The 22473-nt window shown below is 46.4% G+C and overlaps 1 protein-coding gene across 1 annotated transcript in view; it reads left to right on the top strand.

Moving 5' to 3' along the window:
- Nucleotides 1-13966, top strand: part of LOC134969788 (uncharacterized) — a 76439-nt gene extending 62473 nt beyond the window's left edge. Inside the window, exons 2-4 of the mRNA XM_063945963.1 lie at nucleotides 12215-12283; nucleotides 12391-12559; nucleotides 13174-13966. Of these exons, the coding sequence (XP_063802033.1) occupies nucleotides 12269-12283; nucleotides 12391-12559; nucleotides 13174-13859 (870 nt within the window). The 5' untranslated portion in view covers nucleotides 12215-12268 and the 3' untranslated portion in view covers nucleotides 13860-13966. The remainder of the gene's footprint in view (nucleotides 1-12214; nucleotides 12284-12390; nucleotides 12560-13173) is intronic.
- Nucleotides 13967-22473: the final 8507 nt, after the last annotated feature.

Here is a 22473-nt window from a genome sequence, read left to right on the forward strand (position 1 = left end):
CGTGACGGCCTTCCACGTAAGAAACTTGTCATCAACGTCCTGTAAAGGCTCAAACCATTCCGATTGCAGGAACTGCAACACCACCTTGAGATCCCAAGATGCCGTAGGAGGTACAAAGGGCGGTTGGATGTGCAGAACCCCCTTCAAAAATGTCGGAACCTCAGGGAGCAAAGCCATTTGTTTCTGGAAGAAAATGGATAAGGCCAAATCTGGACTTTTATGGAGCCCAAACGTAGGCCCACATCCACACCTGACTGCAGAAAAAGGAGAAAACGTCCCAGTTGAATTTCCACCCCAGGAAATTTCCTGTACTCACACCAAGAGACGTATTTTTTCCAAATATGGTGGTAATGTTTAGATGTTACCCCCTTTCTGGCTTGGATCAGGGTTGGAATAACCCTATCCGGGATCCCTTTCCAGGCTAGAATTTGACGCTCAACCTCCATGCCGTCAAACTTAGCCGTGGTAGGTCTTGATAGACAAACGGCCCCTGTTGGAGAAGGTCCTCGCGAAGAAGTAGAGGCCACGGGTCCTCTAGGAGCATTTCCAGTAGATCCGCATACCAGGTCCTTCTTGGCCAGTCTGGAGCAATGAGAATTGCTTGAACCTTTTCCCTTATTATTCTTTTGAGAATTTTTGGGATCAATGGGAGTGGTAGAAACATGTACACCATCTGGTAGACCCATGGAGTCACCAGAATGTCCACCGCCACTGCTTGTGGGTCCCTCGACCTGGAACAATACCGCTTGAGCTTTTTGTTGAGACAAGAGTTCATTATGTCAATTTATGGCATTCCCCACCAACGTGTCAAGCACCCGAACACCTCCGGGTGAAGGCTCCACTCTCCTGGGTGGAGGTCATGTCTGCTGAGGAAGTCTGCTTTCCAGTTGTCTACTCCTGGAATGAAGATCGTGGACAATGCCACAGCATGTCTTTCTGCCCAGAGGAGAATCCTTGTTACCTTTGCTCTGCTCTTCATTCCACCTTGTCAGTTTATGTACATTACTGCTGTCACATTGGGGGTCATTCCGAGTTGTTCGCTCGTTATTTTTTTTTTTGCAACGGAGCGATTAGTCGCTAATGCGCATGCGCAATGTCCGCAGTGCGACTGCGCCAAGTAAATTTGCTATGCAGTTAGGTATTTTACTCACAGCATTACGAGGTTTTTTCTTCGTTCTGGTGATCGTAATGTGATTGACAGGAAGTGGGTGTTTCTGGGCGGAAACTGGCCGTTTTATGGGTGTGAAAAAACGCTACCGTTTCTGGGAAAAACGCGGGAGTGGCTGGAGAAACGGAGGAGTGTCTGGGCGAACGCTGGGTGTGTTTGTGACGTCAAACCAGGAACGAAACTGACTGAACTGATCGCAGATGCCGAGTAAGTCTGGAGCTACTCAGAAACTGCTAAGAAGTGTCTATTCGCAATTCTGCTAATCTTTCGTTCGCAATTTTGATAAGCTAAGATTCACTCCCAGTAGGCGGCGGCTTAGCGTGTGCAAAGCTGCTAAAAGCAGCTTGCGAGCGAACAACTCGGAATGACCCCCATTGTCTGACTGAACCTGAATGGCTTGATCTTGAAGAAGATGCGATGCCTGTAGAAGGGTGTTGTATATGACCCTTAGTTCCAGAATATTGATTGGAAGAATTGCTTCCTGACTTGACCATTTTCCTTGGAACTGTTCCCCCTGAGTGACTGCTCCCCAACCTCTGAGGCTTGCGTCTGTGGTTAGCAGAATCCAATTTTGAATCCACCCGTGATCCTGGAGTAGCCAGGTTGAGAGGGCAATGTTGACTAACAACCTCTCCCTGGATAGTGCCTTTATCAGCAGATCGTCCAGTTACAGTATTATGTTCACTCCCTGTTTGCAAAGGTGAAACATCATCTCTGCCATTACCTTGGTGAACACCCTTGGTGCCGTAGAAAGGCCAAATGGCAGTGCCTGGAACTGGTAGTGACAGTCCTGTAATGTAAATATTAGATAAGCCTGATGAGGCGGCCAAATCGGAATATGAACGTACGCATCCTTGATATCCAGAGCCACCAAGAATTCCTCCTCCCCCAGACCTGAGATCACCGGTCTCAGAGACTCCATTTTGAACTTGAACACCCGTAAGTACGGGTTCAATGACTTGGGGTTTAAAATGGGCCTTACCGAACCGTTCGGTTTCGGAACTACAAACAGGTTGGAATAATAACCTTGGTTTTGCAGCTGAAGTGGAACTGGAACAATGACCTGAGTCTGTACCAGTTTCAGAATTGCTTCCTGTAAAGTCATACTTGCTTTTTGAGAAGCTGGTAAGCCTGATTTGAAGAATCTGTGAGGTGGGAGCTCCTGAAACTCCAGTCTGTAGCTCTGGGCTATAAGATCTTTGACCCAAGGATCCTGGCATGACGTTACCCGTATGTGACTGAAGAATCTCAAACGGGTTCCCACCTGCCGGTCATCCAGGCAGTGCGGTCCACCGTCATGCTGAAGTCTTAGAGGAAGCAGAACCGGGGTTCTGTTCCTGTGAACCTGTAGTTGGTGGTTTTCTGGGTTTACCTCTATTGCCCTTGGAGGCCGTAGAAGTACCTTTGGTCTTGTTTTTAAATTTCGCTGTCCGAAAGGACTGCAGAGTTGGAGCAGTGTAGGATTTTCTAGTCGGGGGAGCTGCAGAAGGAAGATATGTAGATTTACCCGCCGTAGCCTTGGATATCCACGTATCCAGTTCATCTCCAAAAAGGGCTTCACCTGTGAAAAGTAGGCTTTCCATGCCTTTCCTGGAATCCGCATCTGCAGTCCACTCGCGTAGCCACAAGCCCCTGCGTGCTGACACTGCCATGGCAGTGGTGCGAGCGTTGAGTAAACCAATTTCCTTTATGGCCTCCACCATAACGTTAGCAGAATCCTGTATATGCTGTAGGAGTAAAATTATCTCCCCCTGGATAAGGAATCTAACCCGTCAATTAGATTACCTGACCATTTTGTAATGGCCCTAGTGATCCATGCACAAGCTATAGTGGGTCTCTGGGCCACCCCCGCAGCTCTGTACACAGATTTGAGAGTGGTCTCAATCTTGCGGTCTGCAGTATCCTTCAAGGAAGCTGCCCCAGGAACAGGTAAAAGTATCTTACGTGACAGCCTAGAAACCGATGCGTTAACTATCGGTGGGTTTTCCCATTTTTTCCTATCATCCTAAGGAAACGGAAAGGATGTGAGTAACCGTTTTGGGATCTGAAACTTCTTTTCAGGATTTACCCAAGTTGCTTCAGATAGGGAATTTAATTCCTTAGATGCAGAGAAAGTAGCTGAGGATTTTTTTTTTTACATTAAAATAAGATTCCTCATCTTCCTCTGTCACTATGTCAGGGATGTGCAGGACATCTCTAATAGCTTCTATCAGGGCCTGTATTCCCTGTGACAAAGCTGCATCCCCCCTCCCGAGTCCACCTCACTCTCCTCTGGGTCTGATCATCATCATCATCATCGGTATCAGCCTGCATAATGTGGGCCAGAGTACACTAAAGTGGACAAATGGCAGGGGTCTGAGACGCTGGAATAACCACTGAATCTCTATTCATCAGGTCATCAACAGACTGCCTTAAGTATTGCGTCTCCTTCTCATTTTGGGATAATTTATTTAAAATATTTGAAATCATCCCTTTTAATGAATTCAACCATACTGGTTCAGATCCACTAGCCTGAGAATGTGTACTATCCTGAGTACATGGCAGTGATCCCCCAGATTGAGAAAAACACTCTGCTGTGCATGATGCACACTCCTTTGACATAGTAAATATGAAAGAAAACACACACACACACACACACACACACACACACACACACACACACACACACACACACACACATACACACACATAGGAAATTAGGGTAAAGCACAGTTAAACCACACAGAGCCCTCTAGGGAGACACAGAGTATAATGAAGCCAGCCCCACAGCGCCCCTATAGCTAAAATACAAGTTCAGCTGAGTCGCAAACTAAGTACCCTTAATAGGGTTTAGTACACCAAATATTGCTCCCCCCTTTTGCTATGACACCCTGGTACCGCTGAGGTGCTCTGGAGTGTTTGTGGAGGAGCTGCGCTTCCCTACCAGTATGCCTGTGTATAGCTGCAGAGGGAAAATGGCGCTGGTGAGCTGCTGGATCCGCTCATAGTGAAGCCCCTCCCCCCTAATGGCACGCGGTATTCCCGTTTTTTTTATATTGGCTTAGATCATTTCTGTTTTACAGTGGGTTAAAACCCCTGTAGAATTGCTGCCAGTGTGGGTATATGTTTGTTGTGACTTCAGCTCGCCCCTCAGCGGAACACACAGCACCCTGTATACCTCTGGAGCCGCAGCCTGCTTGTAAGCGCTGCGCTCCTACCCCTTGTGCCGCCATTAGAGCCGGCGACCCGCTAACCGGGATGCCGGCCACCTACTCACCACTCTTCTTACTTCTGGCTCTGTTAGGGGTGGCGGCGTGCTGTGGGTCTGTACGCTCGCCGTGGTGGGGCTTGCGAATAGGACCCTCAGGAGCTCACTGTCCTGTCAGCAGGGAACGGGACCATTAACCCTAGGGTGGTTGGCCCTCCTCCCCCCCCCCCCCTAAATCCCATGAAGCAGGTAGGCTGGTGCCAGCCACACCTGCTTGAAAACAACAAAAAAGAAAATAAATGCAGAAAACTCTTCAGGAGCTTCCCTAAGCGTGACTGAGTCTGGTAGGAGGGGCATAGAGGGAGGAGCCAGCGCACACTATCAAATTCTTAAAGTGCCCATGGCTCCTAGTGGACCCGTCTATACTCCATGGTACTAATGTGGACCCCAGTATCCTCTAGGACGTTATTAAATGCTCTATATCTATCATTGCTTTTCCCAGGATCCCTGTAATGCTGGTTAGTGAAGACGTTATTCCTCCTGCTTGCACAGTTTAAATGCTGCACGTGATGTAATTTTGGCTAAAAGTGAACTATTGCTTAGGTTATATAATCAAGAGGACTTCAAACAATTTATAATAGAAATGATATATCTGACCGTTGCGTTTTGGGACAGACTTAGTTATGGGTACAATTATCTGAAGAAATCATTAACTTCTACATACAGGATACCATATTCAGTACCATGGACAGTGAACTTGGCAGTAGAAGAGTATGGTGAAGCCTACTGACAGTACTGGCGCATTCAGAGTTGAACGCAAACACAATTTGCGCTGTTTTTCTTTTTTGCCCGCAACTTGCTTTTTATTACTGCGCATGTGCATGTTTATCTTTTATCCAGGCAACTTGCACTTACTCTAACACTGGTGCAAGCAGTGAACTGATGATGACAGACAGAGGCCGCGTCGTATTAATTGAATGCAACTGAAGTTACAAGGAGCTAATGTGCCGTTGCCTGCAGCAACCAGCTATTTCTCCACACCAACCCAGAGTTCATCAGTAACGTATCCCACAGCAAGTCTGCTCTCTCTGGGATACCTCTCAGCCTATCATTCGCTTCCAGTGCTGCGGACGTGGGAAGGGATTTTCAAACATGGGCAAACATCTGAATAAAGACTCTTAAGTTTATTGAACACATATCTCTTGTATTCTTATGTATGGACTCTTAGAAGATTTATAACTAGTAGATATTTTAGTCACGTTGACCTGTCTCTTCATCCAGAGGGGATGCGGTTATGTGACCGGCGGTTGGGAGACCGCCGGTCACTATACCGACGCCGGGATCCCAAAAAGTTAACAGCCCATCGGTCGGCGGGCCAACCAACAGGAACTATTCCACTTGTAGGTGGCCACGAAACCCATAGAGTGCAAATAGAACCTGTGGCGAGCGCAGCAAGCCCGCAAGGAGATTCGTTGCGCTCACCCCCAATCCCCTCCGGCCATCTAAAAGCTGGGATCCCGCCGTCGGTGTGGTGACCTGCAGTCTCCAAACCGCCGGTCACAAGAATCCAACCCCAGTAACGGATCTTGCTACGGGCACATGGAATTTTTGCCCGGGGCGCCGCCGCCATCCGGAGGCCGCCGCCGCCGTAGCAAGATCCGCTACTGGTGGTGCCCCCTGGTACTGTGCTCTCACAGCTGTGCGGTGCGCGATGCACGGCATTGTGGGAGCGGTACATAGACACTAGGGGTCATGATTGACCTCTAGTGTCTATGTTGTGCTATGGGAGAGACGTCATGACGTCTCTCCCATAGATCAGAGGAGCGGCGCCGGCGGCCGGAGATGGAGATGGAGGTAAGCAGCGGTCGGGAATCAGAAGCGGGGATGGGGATGGTGAGTATTAATTTTTTTTTGTGTAAGCGGCACAAACGGGGGCACAACTCTACAGGAGGCACAAACGGGGGCACAAGTCTACAGGGGGCACAAACGGGGCACAACTCTACAGAGGGCATAAACAGGGGCACAACTCTACTGGAGGCACAAATGAGGGCACAAGCCTACAGGGGGCACAAACGGGGGCACAACTCTACAGGAGGCACAAATGAGGGCACAAGCCTACAGGGGGCACAAACGGGGGCACACTCTACAGAAGGCATAAACAGGGGCACAAGTCTACAGGGGGCACAAACGGGGGCACAACTCTACAGGGGGTACAAACAGGGGCACAAGTCTACAGGGGGCATGCCTGACCACGCCCCTTTATGAAGCCACGCCCCTATTTTTGCCCGTGGCGCCACAAGGGCTAGAACCGGCCCTGCCCAACCCATCCAGGCAGAGTCGTATTTATAATAAGTGCTCCAATTAATTATTAGATATAATAAAGGTCCCATTTTTAAAAGCTGTTTCTGCTGCGGGGTACACTGGGCTGCGCAAGGAATGGACAATGGGGTGTAGAGTAGGATCTTGATCCGAGGCACCAACAGGCTCAAAGCTTTGACTGTTCCCAGAATGCACAGCGCCGCCTCCTATATCACCCCGCCTCCCTGCACAGGATCTCAGTTTTGCAGTTGGTGCTGCAGTAGCAGGCACTTAACAGAGTGGCTGCTCCAGGCAGCCCTAAGAAGAGCTTTTTTTCTGAGGAAAAAAGTGAAGACTTCAAGGGCAGCAGCAGTGTTACATGTCAGTGGACATTCACGGCTGCAGCTCCGGCTCTCCCCAGCAGCGCTGTACACTCCCGAGCCCTGGTTGCTGGGTAACTACAGCAGGTGGCCTCCATCCAGAAGTGTTTCAACTCCTAGTGGAAAGGTGGGGCCTTCCAGACGTAGATCTGATGGCGTCTCGACACAATCACAAGGTTCCGGTCTTTGGAGCAAGGACAAGGGATCCCCAAGCAGCATTCGTGGATGCGCTGGCGGTACCGTGGAGGTTTCGGCTGCCATACGTGTTCCCACCGGTGTCACTCCTGCCCAGGGTAATTCGGAAGTTCAAGCAAGAAAAAGGAATTCTGCTTATCATAGCTCCAGCGTGGCCCAGACGGCACTGGTTCTCAGACCTGCAAGGCCTCCCTCAAGGTTCAAATATCTGCCTTGTCGGTGTGGTTTCAGAGAAAAATTGCGACCTTACCTGATGTGCATACCTTTACTAAGGGCGTGTTGCGTATCCAGCCTCCCTATGTCCCGCCTGTGGCTCCTTGGGACTTGTCGGTGGTTTTGGAGGCGTTACAAGAGTCTCCATTTGAACCTCTTGGTTCAGCTGACCTTAAGTGGCTTTCCCTTAAGGTGGTGTTTCTGCTGGCTATTGCTTCAGCTAGACGTGTGTCGGATTTGGGTGCTTTGTCCTGTAGCTCCCCATATCTGATTTTTCACCGTGACCGGGCGGTTCTTAGGACTCGTCCCGGCTATCTACCTAAGGTGGTTTCTTCATTCCACCTTAACCAGGAGATTGTAGTTCCGGCACTTGTTTCTCCTGATCTGTCCCCCAAACAGCGGTCTTTGGATGTGGTACGAGCTCTCCGTATCTATGTGAAGAGAACTGCTCCTATTAGGAAATCTGATTCTCTTTTTGTTGTGTTTGGATTTCACAAACGTGGCTGGCCTGCTCACAAGCAAACTCTGGCCAGATGGATTAGAATGGTGATTGCACATGCTTATGTGAAGGCTGGTCTCCCTGCTCCTGATCACATTAAGGCCCATTCTACTCGGTCTGTTGGACCTTCTTGGGCGGCCCAACGTGGTGTGACCCTTGAACAATTGTGCAAGGCGGCTACGTGGTCCTCTGTGAACACGTTCATAAGGTTCTATGCCTTCGATACTGCCGCTTCCCAGGTTGCTTCCTTTGGACGCCGGGTTCTTGTGCCCGCTACAGTGCGTCCCCTCCCATAAGGAACTGCTTTAGGACATCCCCATTGTCCATTCCTTGTGGAGCCCAGTATACCCCACAGCAGAAAACAAGTTTTATCGTAAGATCTTACCTTTGTTAAAACTCTTTCTGCGAGGTACACTGGGCTCCACAAGGCGCCCACCCTGACGTACTTAGCTTCTTTGGGTTGGTATGGCATTAGCCGCTGACACTTTCTCCTGTCGTGAGAATGCGGTGTTGTGGCTACTAACCGTTGTCGTCTCTTTTCCTGCTACTGCATTGGGCTGGTTAACTAAAAACTGAGATCCTGTGCAGGGAGGCGGGGTGATATATACGAGGCGGCGCTATGCATTCTGGGAACAGTCAAAGCTTTGAGCCTGTTGGTGCCTCGGATCAAGATCCTACTGTACACCCCATTGTCCATTCCTTGTGGAGCCCAGTGTACCTCGCAGAAAGAGTTTTAACAAAGGTAAGTTCTTACCATAAAACTCATTTTTCCACACATTGGGGTATATTTACTAAAATTCGTAATGTTCAGAATTTGGTTGAAGATTAAACATGACTGACATCGGTAGTGTTAATTTGCAACTTTTTCATTTTTTTACGACTCATTTACTAAGCTTTCGTATTTTGTGTTTTCGTATTCTTCGATGTCGATGTTATTCGTATTTTTTTCAATGTGAACACAGCCGAATCTTGTATTTGCGGTCATATTTTGGTGGTATTTTACGGATTCGTATTTAAATTTTTCACGGCAGTGTTTTTGTGCCTTCCCGGCCGCGTTATTTTCTAACTTTCGTTTTCGTCACTCGTCCGTGATTGGTTGTGTTTGTCATGGAGGAGTGTCTGTGCTCATTAGTATAAAAACGCCCCCAACCAGCCGCACCTCGTGGGTTTAGCTAGTGGAGAGGTTGGTGTTTTGGAGTTGGTGATTTGTTGGTCGGTTTTGGAGTTTCCTTGCGATTGTTGAGTTCTGTATTGTGTGTGTAAGTAGTCTTGTGATAATTGTGTAGTTTCTTTAAAGTTTGTGTCATTTTTAGTGTTTGTGTTTGTTATTTTCAGTCTATTGTCATTGTTTTTTTGTGAGTGTGTGTGTGTGTGTGTGTGTGTGTGTGTGTGTGTGTGTGGTGTGTAGTGGTAGTGGAGTAGTGTGTTTTGTGTTTTTTTTATTAGTGTTATTTGTTGTTTGTCTCACTCAGTAGGGTGTCGCCATACAATAGTACTCTAAAGTCACGTTGCGCCACACAGTAGAGATCCTTATACATGGTACATCACACAGTAGTGATCCTTGTACACGGTACATCACACAGTAGAAGCCTTATACATGTTATGTCACACAGTAGAGAGCATTATACACGTTACGCCAGACAGTAGAGAGCATTATACACGTTACGTCACACAGTAGAGAGGCTTATACACGGTACGTCACACAGTAGAGAGCCTTATACATGTTACGCCACACAGTAGAGATCCTTATACACGTTACGCCACACAGTAGAGAGTATTATACACGTTATGTCACACAGTAGAGAGGCTTATACACGGTACGTCACACAGTAGAGAGCCTTATACATGTTACGCCACACAGTAGAGATCCTTATACACGTTATGTCACACAGTAGAGAGCATTATACACGTTACGCCACACAGTAGAGAGCATTATACACGTTACGCCACACAGTAGAGAGGCTTATACACGTTATGTCACACAGTAGAGAGGCTTATACACGTTACGTCACACAGTAGAGAGCATTATACACGTTACGCCACACAGTAGAGAGGCTTATACACGGTACGTCACACAGTAGAGAGCCTTATACATGTTACGCCACACAGTAGAGATCCTTATACACGTTACACCACACAGTAGAGAGTATTATACACGTTACGTCACACAGTAGAGAGCCTTATACACGGTACGTCACACAGTAGAGAGCCTTATACATGTTACGCCACACAGTAGAGATCCTTATACACGTTATGTCACACAGTAGAGAGCATTATACACGTTACGCCACACAGTAGAGAGCATTATACACGTTACGCCACACAGTAGAGAGGCTTATACACGTTACGTCACACAGTAGAGAGCATTATACACGTTACGTCACACAGTAGAGAGGCTTATACACGTTATGTCACACAGTAGAGAGCATTATACACGTTACGCCACACAGTAGAGAGCATTATACACGTTACGCCACACAGTAGAGAGGCTTATACACGTTATGTCACACAGTAGAGAGGCTTATACACGTTACGTCACACAGTAGAGAGCATTATACACGTTACGCCACACAGTAGAGATCCTTATACACGTTATGTCACACAGTAGAGAGGCTTATACACATTACGTCACACAGTAGAGAGCATTATACACGTTACGCCACACAGTAGAGATCCTTATACACGTTATGTCACACAGTAGAGAGCATTATACACGTTACGCCACACAGTAGAGAGCATTATACACGTTACGCCACACAGTAGAGATCCTTATACACGTTATGTCACACAGTAGAGAGCCTTATACACATTACGTCACACAGTAGAGAGCATTATACACGTTACGCCAGTGTCTACCTGATGTGCACACCAACATTAACTACGAGGAATGTGAGCTAGATAGAAACAGATGTAGCCAGCCTCATTTTTGCCGTGATGCGTTGGTATGGGCGTATGCATTGTGACAAGCTTCAGTGAACGCTGTGCTGCGGTAAGTTGCAGCCGACGTTCTCTCTATAGCGCACGCACATTTCATAGACATGGGAACACTAGTCGTGAGTATAGCTACATCTGTAGATATGGATATACAGTATACTGTATATACACACATAGTAAACACACACACACACAGCAAAATACATATACACACACACATCCATAGCAAAAACGTACAAACACACACACACTACTAAACACACATAGCAAAACACATATATACATACACAAACACACACCCATAGCAAAAAAATACAGTATACATACACCAATAGCAAAATACATACACACCCCCATAGCAAAACCACACACATACATCCCTAGCAAAACACATACACCCAGAGCAAAACACACACAGCTAAATACATACACACACACACACACACACACACACACACACACACACAGCCAGCATTTGCATGTGTGTACAACATACTTTGCACCTCCTGGCTCCTGTAAGGCTCCTCACTGCAGCTGAGCCGATGTCTCCCAGTCCTCACTCTCCACACACACTGCTGCCGTAACTGTCCCTCCTCCCTCCCCCTTCTCCCAGCACTCAGCGGTGGCAGAGACCAGGAGTATGGAGTAAGAAGCAGCAGCGCGGTGCCGAGATGAAGGGTGATGAGCTCTCCCTTCTCACTTGCTGGCGCTGCGCGCTCACGTCCGGCGGCTTCCTCCTGTGTTAAGGCCTGCAGCGCAGCGGCGGCAGCGTGTAATGAGTCAGTGTGACTCATTACACTGCTGCCGGCTGTGGGCCCCTTCTTAGCGCTGAGCCTCGGTGCATTGCACCGCTTTACAGGCGCAAGTTCCGCCGCTGAGCAGCGGCGATCAGGCAGCGGGAGACAGTGGAGGAAATGTGCCCCCTGCAGGTCAGGAGCCCGGCGGCAGCCGACTCCACTGCCTCCCACAGTTTCGCCCCTGTGTAGATGGCTAAGTATTGTATGTTTAGTTTATATTCACTTTGCAATTTTTTTATTTGTATTAAAAATGTAAATGTCATATTTTCATATTAATGTAATACTCAAAAATATGGTAATACATGGGTGTATATTCAGCTGTTGGCCATGGAAAATTAAATTACTTGGACTATGTTTTTGTCTTTGGAAATGGAACCTCATTAGCCTTTTCACAAACAATGAAGCAACCCATTTTTTTTAAAAATGTATTGCTAGAAAGTGTACTCATAATGGTAATCATATGGCCACATCACTAAATGTTGCTGCTTCCAAAAGTACACACTGTAATTAATGGTAATAAACACCAACTTAACATTTTTACAGTACGAAAGCAAGCCACCACTTCCAGAACACAAGCAACATTGTCAAGAGCTGTGGATGCTGGCGATACAGGTAAGGTTTAATTGACACCACTTTATGTGCCCACCACAAAATTTCCAAACAATCTAATGTTTGCATTATGTATGGCCACCGACATACCATACTACACCCCTTCACAGGGGTCTGGCAGCCACACGAGCAGGCCTACCAAGAGACGTCGTCCTGATGTCGCACCAACACCAGCATTAAGCCCACCCCAACGTCGTATTTCGACTGTGTTGCCTCAGCCACCAGAACACATTTTGGAGAGTCCTCAATCACCGAAACCACATTCCCCTCAGCTGTCTGGTGAGTAAACACAAAACACAAATTAAAAATAACATACTTACACACTGTTTTTGCACACAAAATACACATCAGCCAAAAAAAAACAACTATTCCTAGTACTTATCCACAGCAGCAAGCACATGGCTTGCAAAATAAAAAGGACCCAATCTCCACTTTAAAAGTTGCACAAATTTAGAGTGTTCTCTTGCGCCTTACAGTAGTATTGTGTTGTAATTATTTAATTTAATATGCAAAAGTTCTGCTTCAGGTAGATTCACACCCTTTCACAATGGTGATAGAATTCATATTGTCATTTACTGTTTGATATTTTAATGCAAGTACGATATGGCGGATGACAAATCACTTTTTTTCATGGGGTTAACTTTGTACCTCTGAATGTTTGTTTCGTAAGTGTGGGCTTTGTCAAACATGTGTCCACTTTTGTTTTTATGTAAATTTTGACTTCATACAAACATACATAATTGGCCTTTTGGATTGTGTATACGAGTATTGCTGCACATCCTAATTTTCAATATAAAAATGTTTGACAAACAAGTTTAGAAAGTTCAAGTAAATAATCAAAACAACATAAGTAAAAAAGATCCTCAAATGTTGTCCCCTTAAACCCCATACAGAACCAGACATCATGCCCCCGGAAGCCCAGCAGGAATCTGAAAATCAGGAAACATACACCCTCCATCTGCAACCAATAGACGTTAACCAACCTACCACGCCTCAGGAAAGTACCCCGCCAACCCAAATGTCACCACACCAACAATTGACCCAAACAACCCCCCCGCCACAACCTGACCCATCATTTTGGGGAAATTGGAACCAACAACAGGCACAGAATCTTGAGTGCCTATGCACACACACCCAATACCTAGCCAGTCTGCCCCATCACCTACCGAGACTGTGTAGAAACACAAGCAGGCTCAATGTCCAGCTACGAAGAGTCGCAAACAGTCTGGAGCAGATGAGAGCAGACAGTCAACTTATTGTTACCTTTCAGCGCATAATGGATGAGCAACACCGCCATCAACAAGCCCTCATTCAGTTAATTCAAACTAATCAAATTATATCAGAAACCATGTCCCGCATCATAGACAACAACACAACAGCCACAACACAACTTACCGCAACCCTGGCCAACCTCAGTCAAAATATTAATTTGTTGGCACAACACCAACAAGGTTCCAGCTCAGGGACCACCACACCTACCCAGACCCCAATTTCATCACCAGTTCGAAGATCAAGCCGAACCCGCTCCAATGTCCAAACCAAACCCACGTCAGCCACCAAAGAACAGCCTAAGAAATAACCAACACTGCAGCTGGAGACACATTGTTCACAATCCTAGGCCTACAAAATAGCACTTTTTTTGAAACTAAAACACATGTTGTACAGTAATAAATGTGACAAATGATTGATGTGCAATGTGTTATTTGAAAAAAGCTGTCAGTGTAACAGGATAATTCATTGAGTTATCACACACATGTGTTGGGACCATTCTAGCATCATTACTAACATGAAGGTTTACAACATCACAGGCATAATTATGTTCAAACAATTTTGTAAGGTTGTTGTTAGGCAATGTGTGTTAGGCTAATTGGCACACATTACTCAATGTCCATTATGTTGTGGTAATGAGGTTACATATTTCAAACACAACTTCAGAAGAAAGTCTACACAAAACAAACACAAACAATAGCCTTTAAAAAAAAATGCTTGTTAGGGCATACTAATTTATTATATAGTATTGTGGCAAACATTACCTTAGAATTGGATAAACAAACTTTTTCAAAACAAAACACATAATTACTAACAAAAATCTATATACAAATAGCTAAGTAACTGATACCCAACAGTTAGACATAAATACATATAAAGCAAATTAACAACACTCAGCTGACTAGATCGAGAGTGAGTAAATACATTGGTGTGCCTTAATTGTTCATATACAAAGCACACAGGCAAATTTACTTACCGCTAAAATGTGCCAAAATCAGGTCTTGCCTTACCTGCCTCCCTATATCTGTACTCACAGTGTAGCCAGATGTTTCTAACTCCTCTGCTTGCTGACTGTTTTCTTCATCATCATCAACATGTGGCAGATGTTGCTGCAATCATATGTTATGAAGAATACAGCAGCAGAACACAATCCTAGTCACCTTTAAGGGACTATACAACAAAAGCCCGGCAGACTTATCCAGACACCGAAACCTTGATTTCAGTTCACCAAAACATTGTTCTATCACATTCCGCGTAGACTTATGTGCATGATTGTAATTGTGTTCAGCAGGGGAATCAGGGACGGACAATGGAGTCAGAAGCCAAGAGTAGCAGCCATAGACCCCATCACCTGAAAAACAGATTGGCAACATTGAAAAAAATTGATGCACAAACACAGTGCTAACATAATGTGCAGGTTGAGGTAAACACAAATTTAAAATAAAAAACTTGGTACATACCCAGCAGCCAGCCATCCGGCATTTCTCCAGCCTCAAATTTATCAAAGAGGGATGACTGACTGAGGATGAAGGAGTCATGGCAGCCGCTAGGGTAACCCGCAACAACACTCATAATTTTGAGATTCGCATCACAAACCACCTGGACATTAGTGGATTGGCCAAGATGTCTATCTATATAAATATATTGCCTGCCCCTAGGTGGTCTCAGCTCAATGTGTGTGCAATCTATGGCACCCAGCTCATTTGGCATGGCAGCAAGCTCATAGAAAGCTACCCTGACTGCATGCCACTGAGACTCCTGGGTAGGGAAGCAGATAGAGGCATCTATGTGGGGTTCCAATGCATCCAAAACCTGAGTGTACATTCCAAAATATAAGGTGAGTGTCTTAAGCACTTTGTTCAAATATAGTGTATAAATTCACATTACACAATACAAAAATGGGGCATAGAGGAGTATGTATGGTTTGCCTCACCTGATTTAAATATTTTGAAAAGGTGGGCTGTGAGATTCCTATGACATCCCCAGATACAGCCTGAAAGCTGCCAGTAGCCATAAAATGCTACACAGCCAGGAGTTTGTGCAGGCCTGAGACAGAGCGAGAGCGTGCTGTCTCAGGGTCTAGGTCCAGTTTGACTAGGTCATACAGACAGAAAATGTTGTTCCTATTTAGCCGGAACATCTGTATGACCTGGTCATCGGCCAATGCGTTTAAGTTTAAACGCCCCCTAAAAAAACGAGGCCTGCGCAGCCTCCGCGGCACCTGTACAACCTGCTGACCATGTTCAGTTTCCTGGCCCTGGTTTCTTGTAGCCTCATGGAGCAGTCTCAGGAATCCCCCAGCAAACAAGAAATCAGTACTTCACACGGCAGCAGCCATTTCAGAGTGATTGATTTGACAAATGTGCTTGCCCACCTTTTAAAGGGCCAAGAATTCAGGTGTGATTAATGATGAAGTCGGAACACATGTAAACACGCTTCTCAAAAGCAGGTCTACTTTTTTTCCGTGATTTTTTACGATTTGTAATTTTTTACGACCGCAAATGCACTTTCACGGTGGAAATTACAAATACGAATGAATAGTAAATGACCGAGTTCTATATCTTAACAGCCTTGTTTGACCGATTGGTGTATTCATTCGTATTTCTGATCTTGGGCCGGCTAAAAAATACGAATGCCCTCATCACTCCCGAGATTTGAGTTTAGTAAATTCCCGAGATGACACTTTGAAGAAAAAACACCAAATCGGTCAAAATCGGGAGCTTAGTAAATATACCCCATTGAATACGTGAAATGTGTGACATCTCAAATGTTCTTAAAAGGCATCTGCCTAGACAGCCCTTTCTAAACATTCACGTTGCACTACTGCACCTGTAGTCATTACTAAGATGCGTTCCAACAAGGATCCCTTGATACCACACCTCCGCCTGACTCCATTATACTGCTGAGTATCAACCATCACTTGTTCTCTGCAAGGAAGGGATTGTGTCACTCAGAACCCTATGCCACCGTTTTCTGGTTCTAAATTGCAGAACTGGCAGAGCAAAGATGACTGTATGCTGCAACCACTGGGTCCTGGAGTGGGGGATCGACATGCGTACAAAGCATTTCCAAGCAGTGGTAGTGCAGCTATAAATAGACTGTTCGGTGAGTCACTCATTGTACTTGGGAGTCCTAATAGATGAGTTTGGTTTCAATTCACAGTCTTGTTGTTGCTACCGGATGTAGGCCCTCATTCCGAATTGATCGCTAGCTGCCTTTGTTCGATGTGTAGCGATCATTTAAAAAAACGGCAAGTCAGCGCATGCAGCGCAATGCGCACGCGCGTCGTACGGGTACAAAGAGCATCGTGGTTGTGCACAGGTTCTAGCGACGCTTTCAGTCGCACTGGCGGACGCAAGGAGATTGACAAGAAGTGGGAGTTTCTGGGTGTCAACTGACCGTTTTCTGGGATTGTTTGGAAAAACGCAGGCGTGGCCGGACGTTTGCTGGGCGGGTATCTGACGCCATTACCGTGTCATTCGTTGCAGCAATCATCGCACAGAATAAGTAACTACAGGGCTGGTCTTGTTTTGCACAAAATGTGTTTGCAGCTGCTCGGCGGCCCAGGCGTTCGCACTCCTGCAAAGCTAAAATACACTCCCCCGTGGACGGCTGCTAAAAGTAGCTAGTGAGCGATCAACGAGGGCCATAGTTAATATACCGGCTGTCAGGATCCCGGTGTTCAGGATCCAGACAGCCAGTAAAATGCCGGAGGTCGGAATACCAACCGTTCTCCGGTATTCCCGCTTTAGGGGTGGGTCCATGCCACCACCTGAGGGAGAATAGAACCCGTGGGTCCAACAGCGGCATCTCGCCAGCCGGGATATCATACTGAACCCATTGCTACAGCGGCATTGTTTCTGTGTAGTAATTACTCTAGTTTTATATTGCAAATTATGTTTTTTCACAATGACTGTGTTAGACTGTAAGAGTTATTGGTAACTTTGTATAGTTAAATGGTAAGATTTGTTAGTGATAATAACCCATCATCAATGTTACAAGTTTAATATTTACTCTGCAATTAGTAACACCTGATGAGGCCACACCCCCTAAAATATAGCAACATGTCTTTCTGCTGTGCTGGTGAGTGCCTTATTCTGGTGGCCTTATTCTAGTATTCTTGTGGCCACTATAACATGAAGACCCTCAAATTTCTGCTGGTTACACAGTGCAGTGTCCCTCAAATCTTTCTTTGCTTTATAATACAGGCTCACCAGATCTCTAGCAGCCTTACAGTACAGGCCCTAAAAATAGGGTCCAATATCTCCGGATCCAGTGCAGTTCAATCCAAGCCCAGTTCTAGTCCGGTTCAGTCTAATCCTGGATATAGTTCTGTTCAGTCCAAGCCTGAATCCATTCTGGTTCAATTCAAGTCCAAAACCATTTCAATTCAGTCCAAGCTCAGATCCAGGTCACTCCAAGCTCAGATCCAGTTCAGTCCAAGCCCAGATCCAGTCCGGTTCAGTCTAATCCTGAATCCACTCTGGTTCAGTCCAAGTCCAGATCCATTCCAATTCAGTCCAAGCCCAGATCCAGTCCGGTTCAGTCTAATTCTGAATCCACTCTGGTTTAGTCCAAGTCCAGATCCATTCCAATTCAGTCCAAGCCCAGATCCAGTCCGGTTCAGTCTAATCCTGAATCCACTCTGGTTTAGTCCAAGTCCAGATCCATTCCAATTCAGTCCAAGCCCAGATCCAGTCCAGTTCAGTCTAATCCTGAATCCACTCTGGTTCAGTCCAAGTCCAGATCCATTCCAATTCAGTCCAAGCCCAGATCCAGTCCGGTTCAGTCTAATCCTGAATCCACTCTGGTTTAGTCCAAGTCCAGATCCATTCCAATTCAGTCCAAGCCCAGATCCAGTCCGGTTCAGTCTAATCCTGAATCCACTCTGGTTCAGTCCAAGTCCAGATCCATTCCAATTCAGTCCAAGCCCAGATCCAGTCCGGTTCAGTCTAACCCTGAATCCACTCTGGTTTAGTCCAAGTCCAGATCCATTCCAATTCAGTCCAAGCCCAGATCCAGTCCGGTTCAGTCTAATCCTGAATCCATTCTGGTTCAGTCCAAGTTCAGATCCATACCAGTTCAGTCCAAGCCCAGTTCCAGTCGGGTTCAGTCCACCGGTATCAGCCTGTGGTCCAGCCGCAGACCTGTTGATACCACAGTGTTCAGCATCAACCTAAAGTCCAGTTGCTGCTTCACTGAATCTACAGTGTCCAGTCCCATGTCGCAGTACGCACCATCCAGCACTCAGTTCATCCTCCGTGTCACAGAGTACCCCTAAATCCAGTTGTTGAACAGAAGTAACCTTAGGCCATCCAGTTTAACGCCACTAGTCTCAGGCTCCATTGCAGACCCAAGATATGACAATGCAAACCCTATATGAAGCCACCCAAATAAATGACTTTCCCCTCCTGCATTCCCACATTATCTCCCTACACACTTTTGGCTATGCTGGCCCTACCACTAACATTGAAGAATTGAGGTATGCACCGTGTCTTATCCCATGATACCAATAAAAAGCACTCCTACTGTATAAGTCTCTTATTGGTGGGGTTACACTATACAGCAGAGTCAGCATTATTGGCAGGGTTACAGTATAGAGCAGAGTCAGGATACAGCCCTTCAGTATGCAGATTTATATATCTTTTATATACAGCTTTGCTCAACTTAGGGTGGTATTATGTGAGCTGGTGCATTTCCAGCTAAAGTTCTTAGTGCTTAATTGCTCCCCAGGAGACAGTCAGTGCCGTTTCTTGCCAGGGGCCAGCCATGCCGTCGCATGGGGTGCCTGCCGTGGCACTTTGAGATGCTCCGGGTGCTCCCCCTCCTCCCTGTCATTAGTACTCCGCTCGGAGGGCAGTTTTTTGAGAAATGATGTGTTTGCGTTGTGACATCACAACACAATGCGTCATTTTTTTAAAACTCCGCCCCCCAAGTGGAGTACTAATGACAGGGAGGAGGGGGAGCAGGGGAGCTGCGTGCTGAGGGCTGCCGGGCAGTAGCTGCGGGCTGCTTCGGGCCTTTTTACGGGCGCTGTACACACCCCTGACAATGAGCACTACACACCCCTAGTACTACACACCCCTGACAACTAGCACACACTTCTGGAATTACACACCCTTGGCAACTAGCATTACACACCCCTGGCAACTAGCATTACACACCCCTGGCATTACACACCCCTGAGCCCTGACAGCAAGCGTTACCCCTGGCAATGAGCACTACACACCCCTGAGCCCTGACAACGAACATTACCCCTGGCAATGAGCATTACACACCCCTGACAACAATCATGACACCCATCCCAGAGCATGAAACCCATGGCAATGAGCATGGATCCCAGGGCATGAAACCCCTGGCAACGAGCATGACACCCAGCGCATGAAACCCCTGGCAACGAGCAGGTAATTTAAAAGTAATTAGAAACTTTACTGTAGGGCATAATGTATCACAGGCATTGCGGTGTGTGACATAATATGGTGCAGGAGGAATAGAATGGGGCATTACTGTGTGGGGCTTAATATGTAGTGTAAGGTAGTCTTTTTAGGTGAGACCACGCCCATTTTAGCAAGGCCACGCCTCTCATCGAGAGGGTGCGCAAATTTGCATTTCTTATATCTTTTGAGGGTGGTGTGCATTTTTTTTTATGTGGGTGGGGGGGGGGGGGCATTTTTAAATTTCGCACTGGGAGCCAAATTGGCTAAAAACAGTTCTGGTGACAGGTTAAAGTGACTCTGCTCTGGCATAATATTGATTCTGCTCATACGACATGCAGTGGTCTATAAACCCTGACGCCTTTCTAGAGAAAATGCTAGAGTGCAAATGACCCATGTGACACCACTTTAAGGGAGACATTGGAGGAGCCTTAAGTTAAACACCCTGTAACATAAACTGAATCAATAATAGGATTTTAATTACCTACCGGTAAATCCTTTTCTCGTAGTCCGTAGAGGATACTGGGAATCCATTTAGTACCATGGGGTATAGACGGGTCCACTAGGATCCTTGGGCACTTTAAGCATTTGATAGTGTGCGCTGGCTCCTCCATCTATGCCCCTCCTACCAGACTCAGTCTAGGAAACTGTGACCGAGGAGACGGACATACTTTGAGAGAAGGATAGATAAGGAAAGTGGTTAGATTACGAACCAGCACACACAGAACAAGAGGAAAGCCAAGCTAACCAAACTTGAAACAGGAACAGCAATAGCTGAACAAACCGGAATACTTAACCAAGTAACAGTGCAGGAAGAACGAAGCACCGGGTGGGCGCCCAGTATCCTCTACGGACTATGAGAAAAGGATTTACTGGTACGTAATTAAAATTCTATTTTCTCTTTGGGAATCCATTTATTACCATGGGGAAGTACCAAAGCTCCCAAACCGGGTGGGAGAGTGCTGAGGTTCCTGCAGAACTGATTGACCTAACTGAAGGTCCTCAGAGGCCAAAATATCGAACTTGTAAAACTTTGCAAACATGTTCGAAACGGACCAAGTAGCTGCTCGGCAAAGCTGTAAAGCTGAGACACCCTGGGCAGCCGCCCAACAAGAACCCACCGACCTAGTAAAGTGGGCTTGTACAGATTTTGGAACTGGCAATCCTGCCGTGGAATAAGCATGCTAGATAGTGAGCCTGACCCAGCGTGCAATAGACTGATTTGAAGCAGGACACCCAATTTTATTGGTATCATAGAGAACGAACAGGGAGTCAGGTTTTCTGTGACGAGCTTTTCTGTTTACATACACCTTCAAAGCCCTCACAACATCCAAAGACTTTGAAGTAGCAGAGGTGTCCGTCACAGCCGGAACCACAATAGGTTGGTTGATGTGAAAAGCGGACACCACCTTAGGAAGAAATTACTGACGAGTTCTGAGTTTAGCTCTGTCCTCATGGAAAATTAAGTAGGGACTCTTGTGAGACAATGCCCCTAGCTCCGACATACGTCTTGCTGAAGCCAAGGCCAACAGTGTGACGGTCTTCCATGTAAGGTACTTTACGTCAACCTCCTGTAACGGTTCAAACCAGTTCGATTGGAGGATCTGCAGTACCAAATTGAGATCCCAAGGTGCCGTGGGAGGCACAAAGGGAGGCTGGATAGGCAGAATACCTTTCAAGAACGTCTGGACCTCAGGGAGAGAAGCCAATTGTTCCTGAAAGAAACTAGACAAAGCCGAAATCTGGACTTTAATGGAACTTAGGCATAGGTCCACATCCACTCCCGACTGCAGAAAAAGCAGGAGACATCCCAAATTATATTCCACCGCAGAATATTGTCTGCTTTCACACCAAGAGACATAGGGGGTAATTCAGAGTTGATTACAGCATCAAATTTGTTAGCAGTTGGGCAAGACCATGTGCACTGCGGGGGGGGGGCAGATATAAAATGTGCAGAGAGAGTTAGAGTTGGGTGGGGTGTGTTCAAACTGAAATCTAAAATGCAGTGTAAAAATAAAATAGCCAGTATTTACCCTGCACAAAAACAAAATAACCCACCAAATCTAACTCTGCAAATGGTTCACATGGTTTTGCCCAACTGCTAACAAATTTGCTGCTCCGATTAACTCTGAATTACCCCCATACTTCTTCCATATACGGTGGTAATGTTTAGACGTTACCCCTTTCCTGGCTTGGGTCATAGTCGGGATGACTTTGTCAGGAATCCCTCTCCTGGCTAGAATCAGCCATTCAACCTCAATGCCGTTAAACTTAGCCGCGGTAAGTCTTGATAAACAAATGGGCCCTGTTGCAGAAGATCCTCGCGAAGAAGCAGAGGCCATGGATCTTCGAGGAACATCTCCAGAAGGTCCGCGTACCAGGCCCTTCGTGGCCAGTCCGGAGCAATGAGTATTGCTTGAACCTTTTCCCTTCTTATTCTTTTTAGAATTCTTGGGATCAGAGGAAGTGGAGGAAACACGTACACCATCT

The sequence above is a fragment of the Pseudophryne corroboree genome, chromosome 11 (assembly GCF_028390025.1).
Source record: "Pseudophryne corroboree isolate aPseCor3 chromosome 11, aPseCor3.hap2, whole genome shotgun sequence".
Taxonomy (NCBI): domain Eukaryota; kingdom Metazoa; phylum Chordata; class Amphibia; order Anura; family Myobatrachidae; genus Pseudophryne; species Pseudophryne corroboree.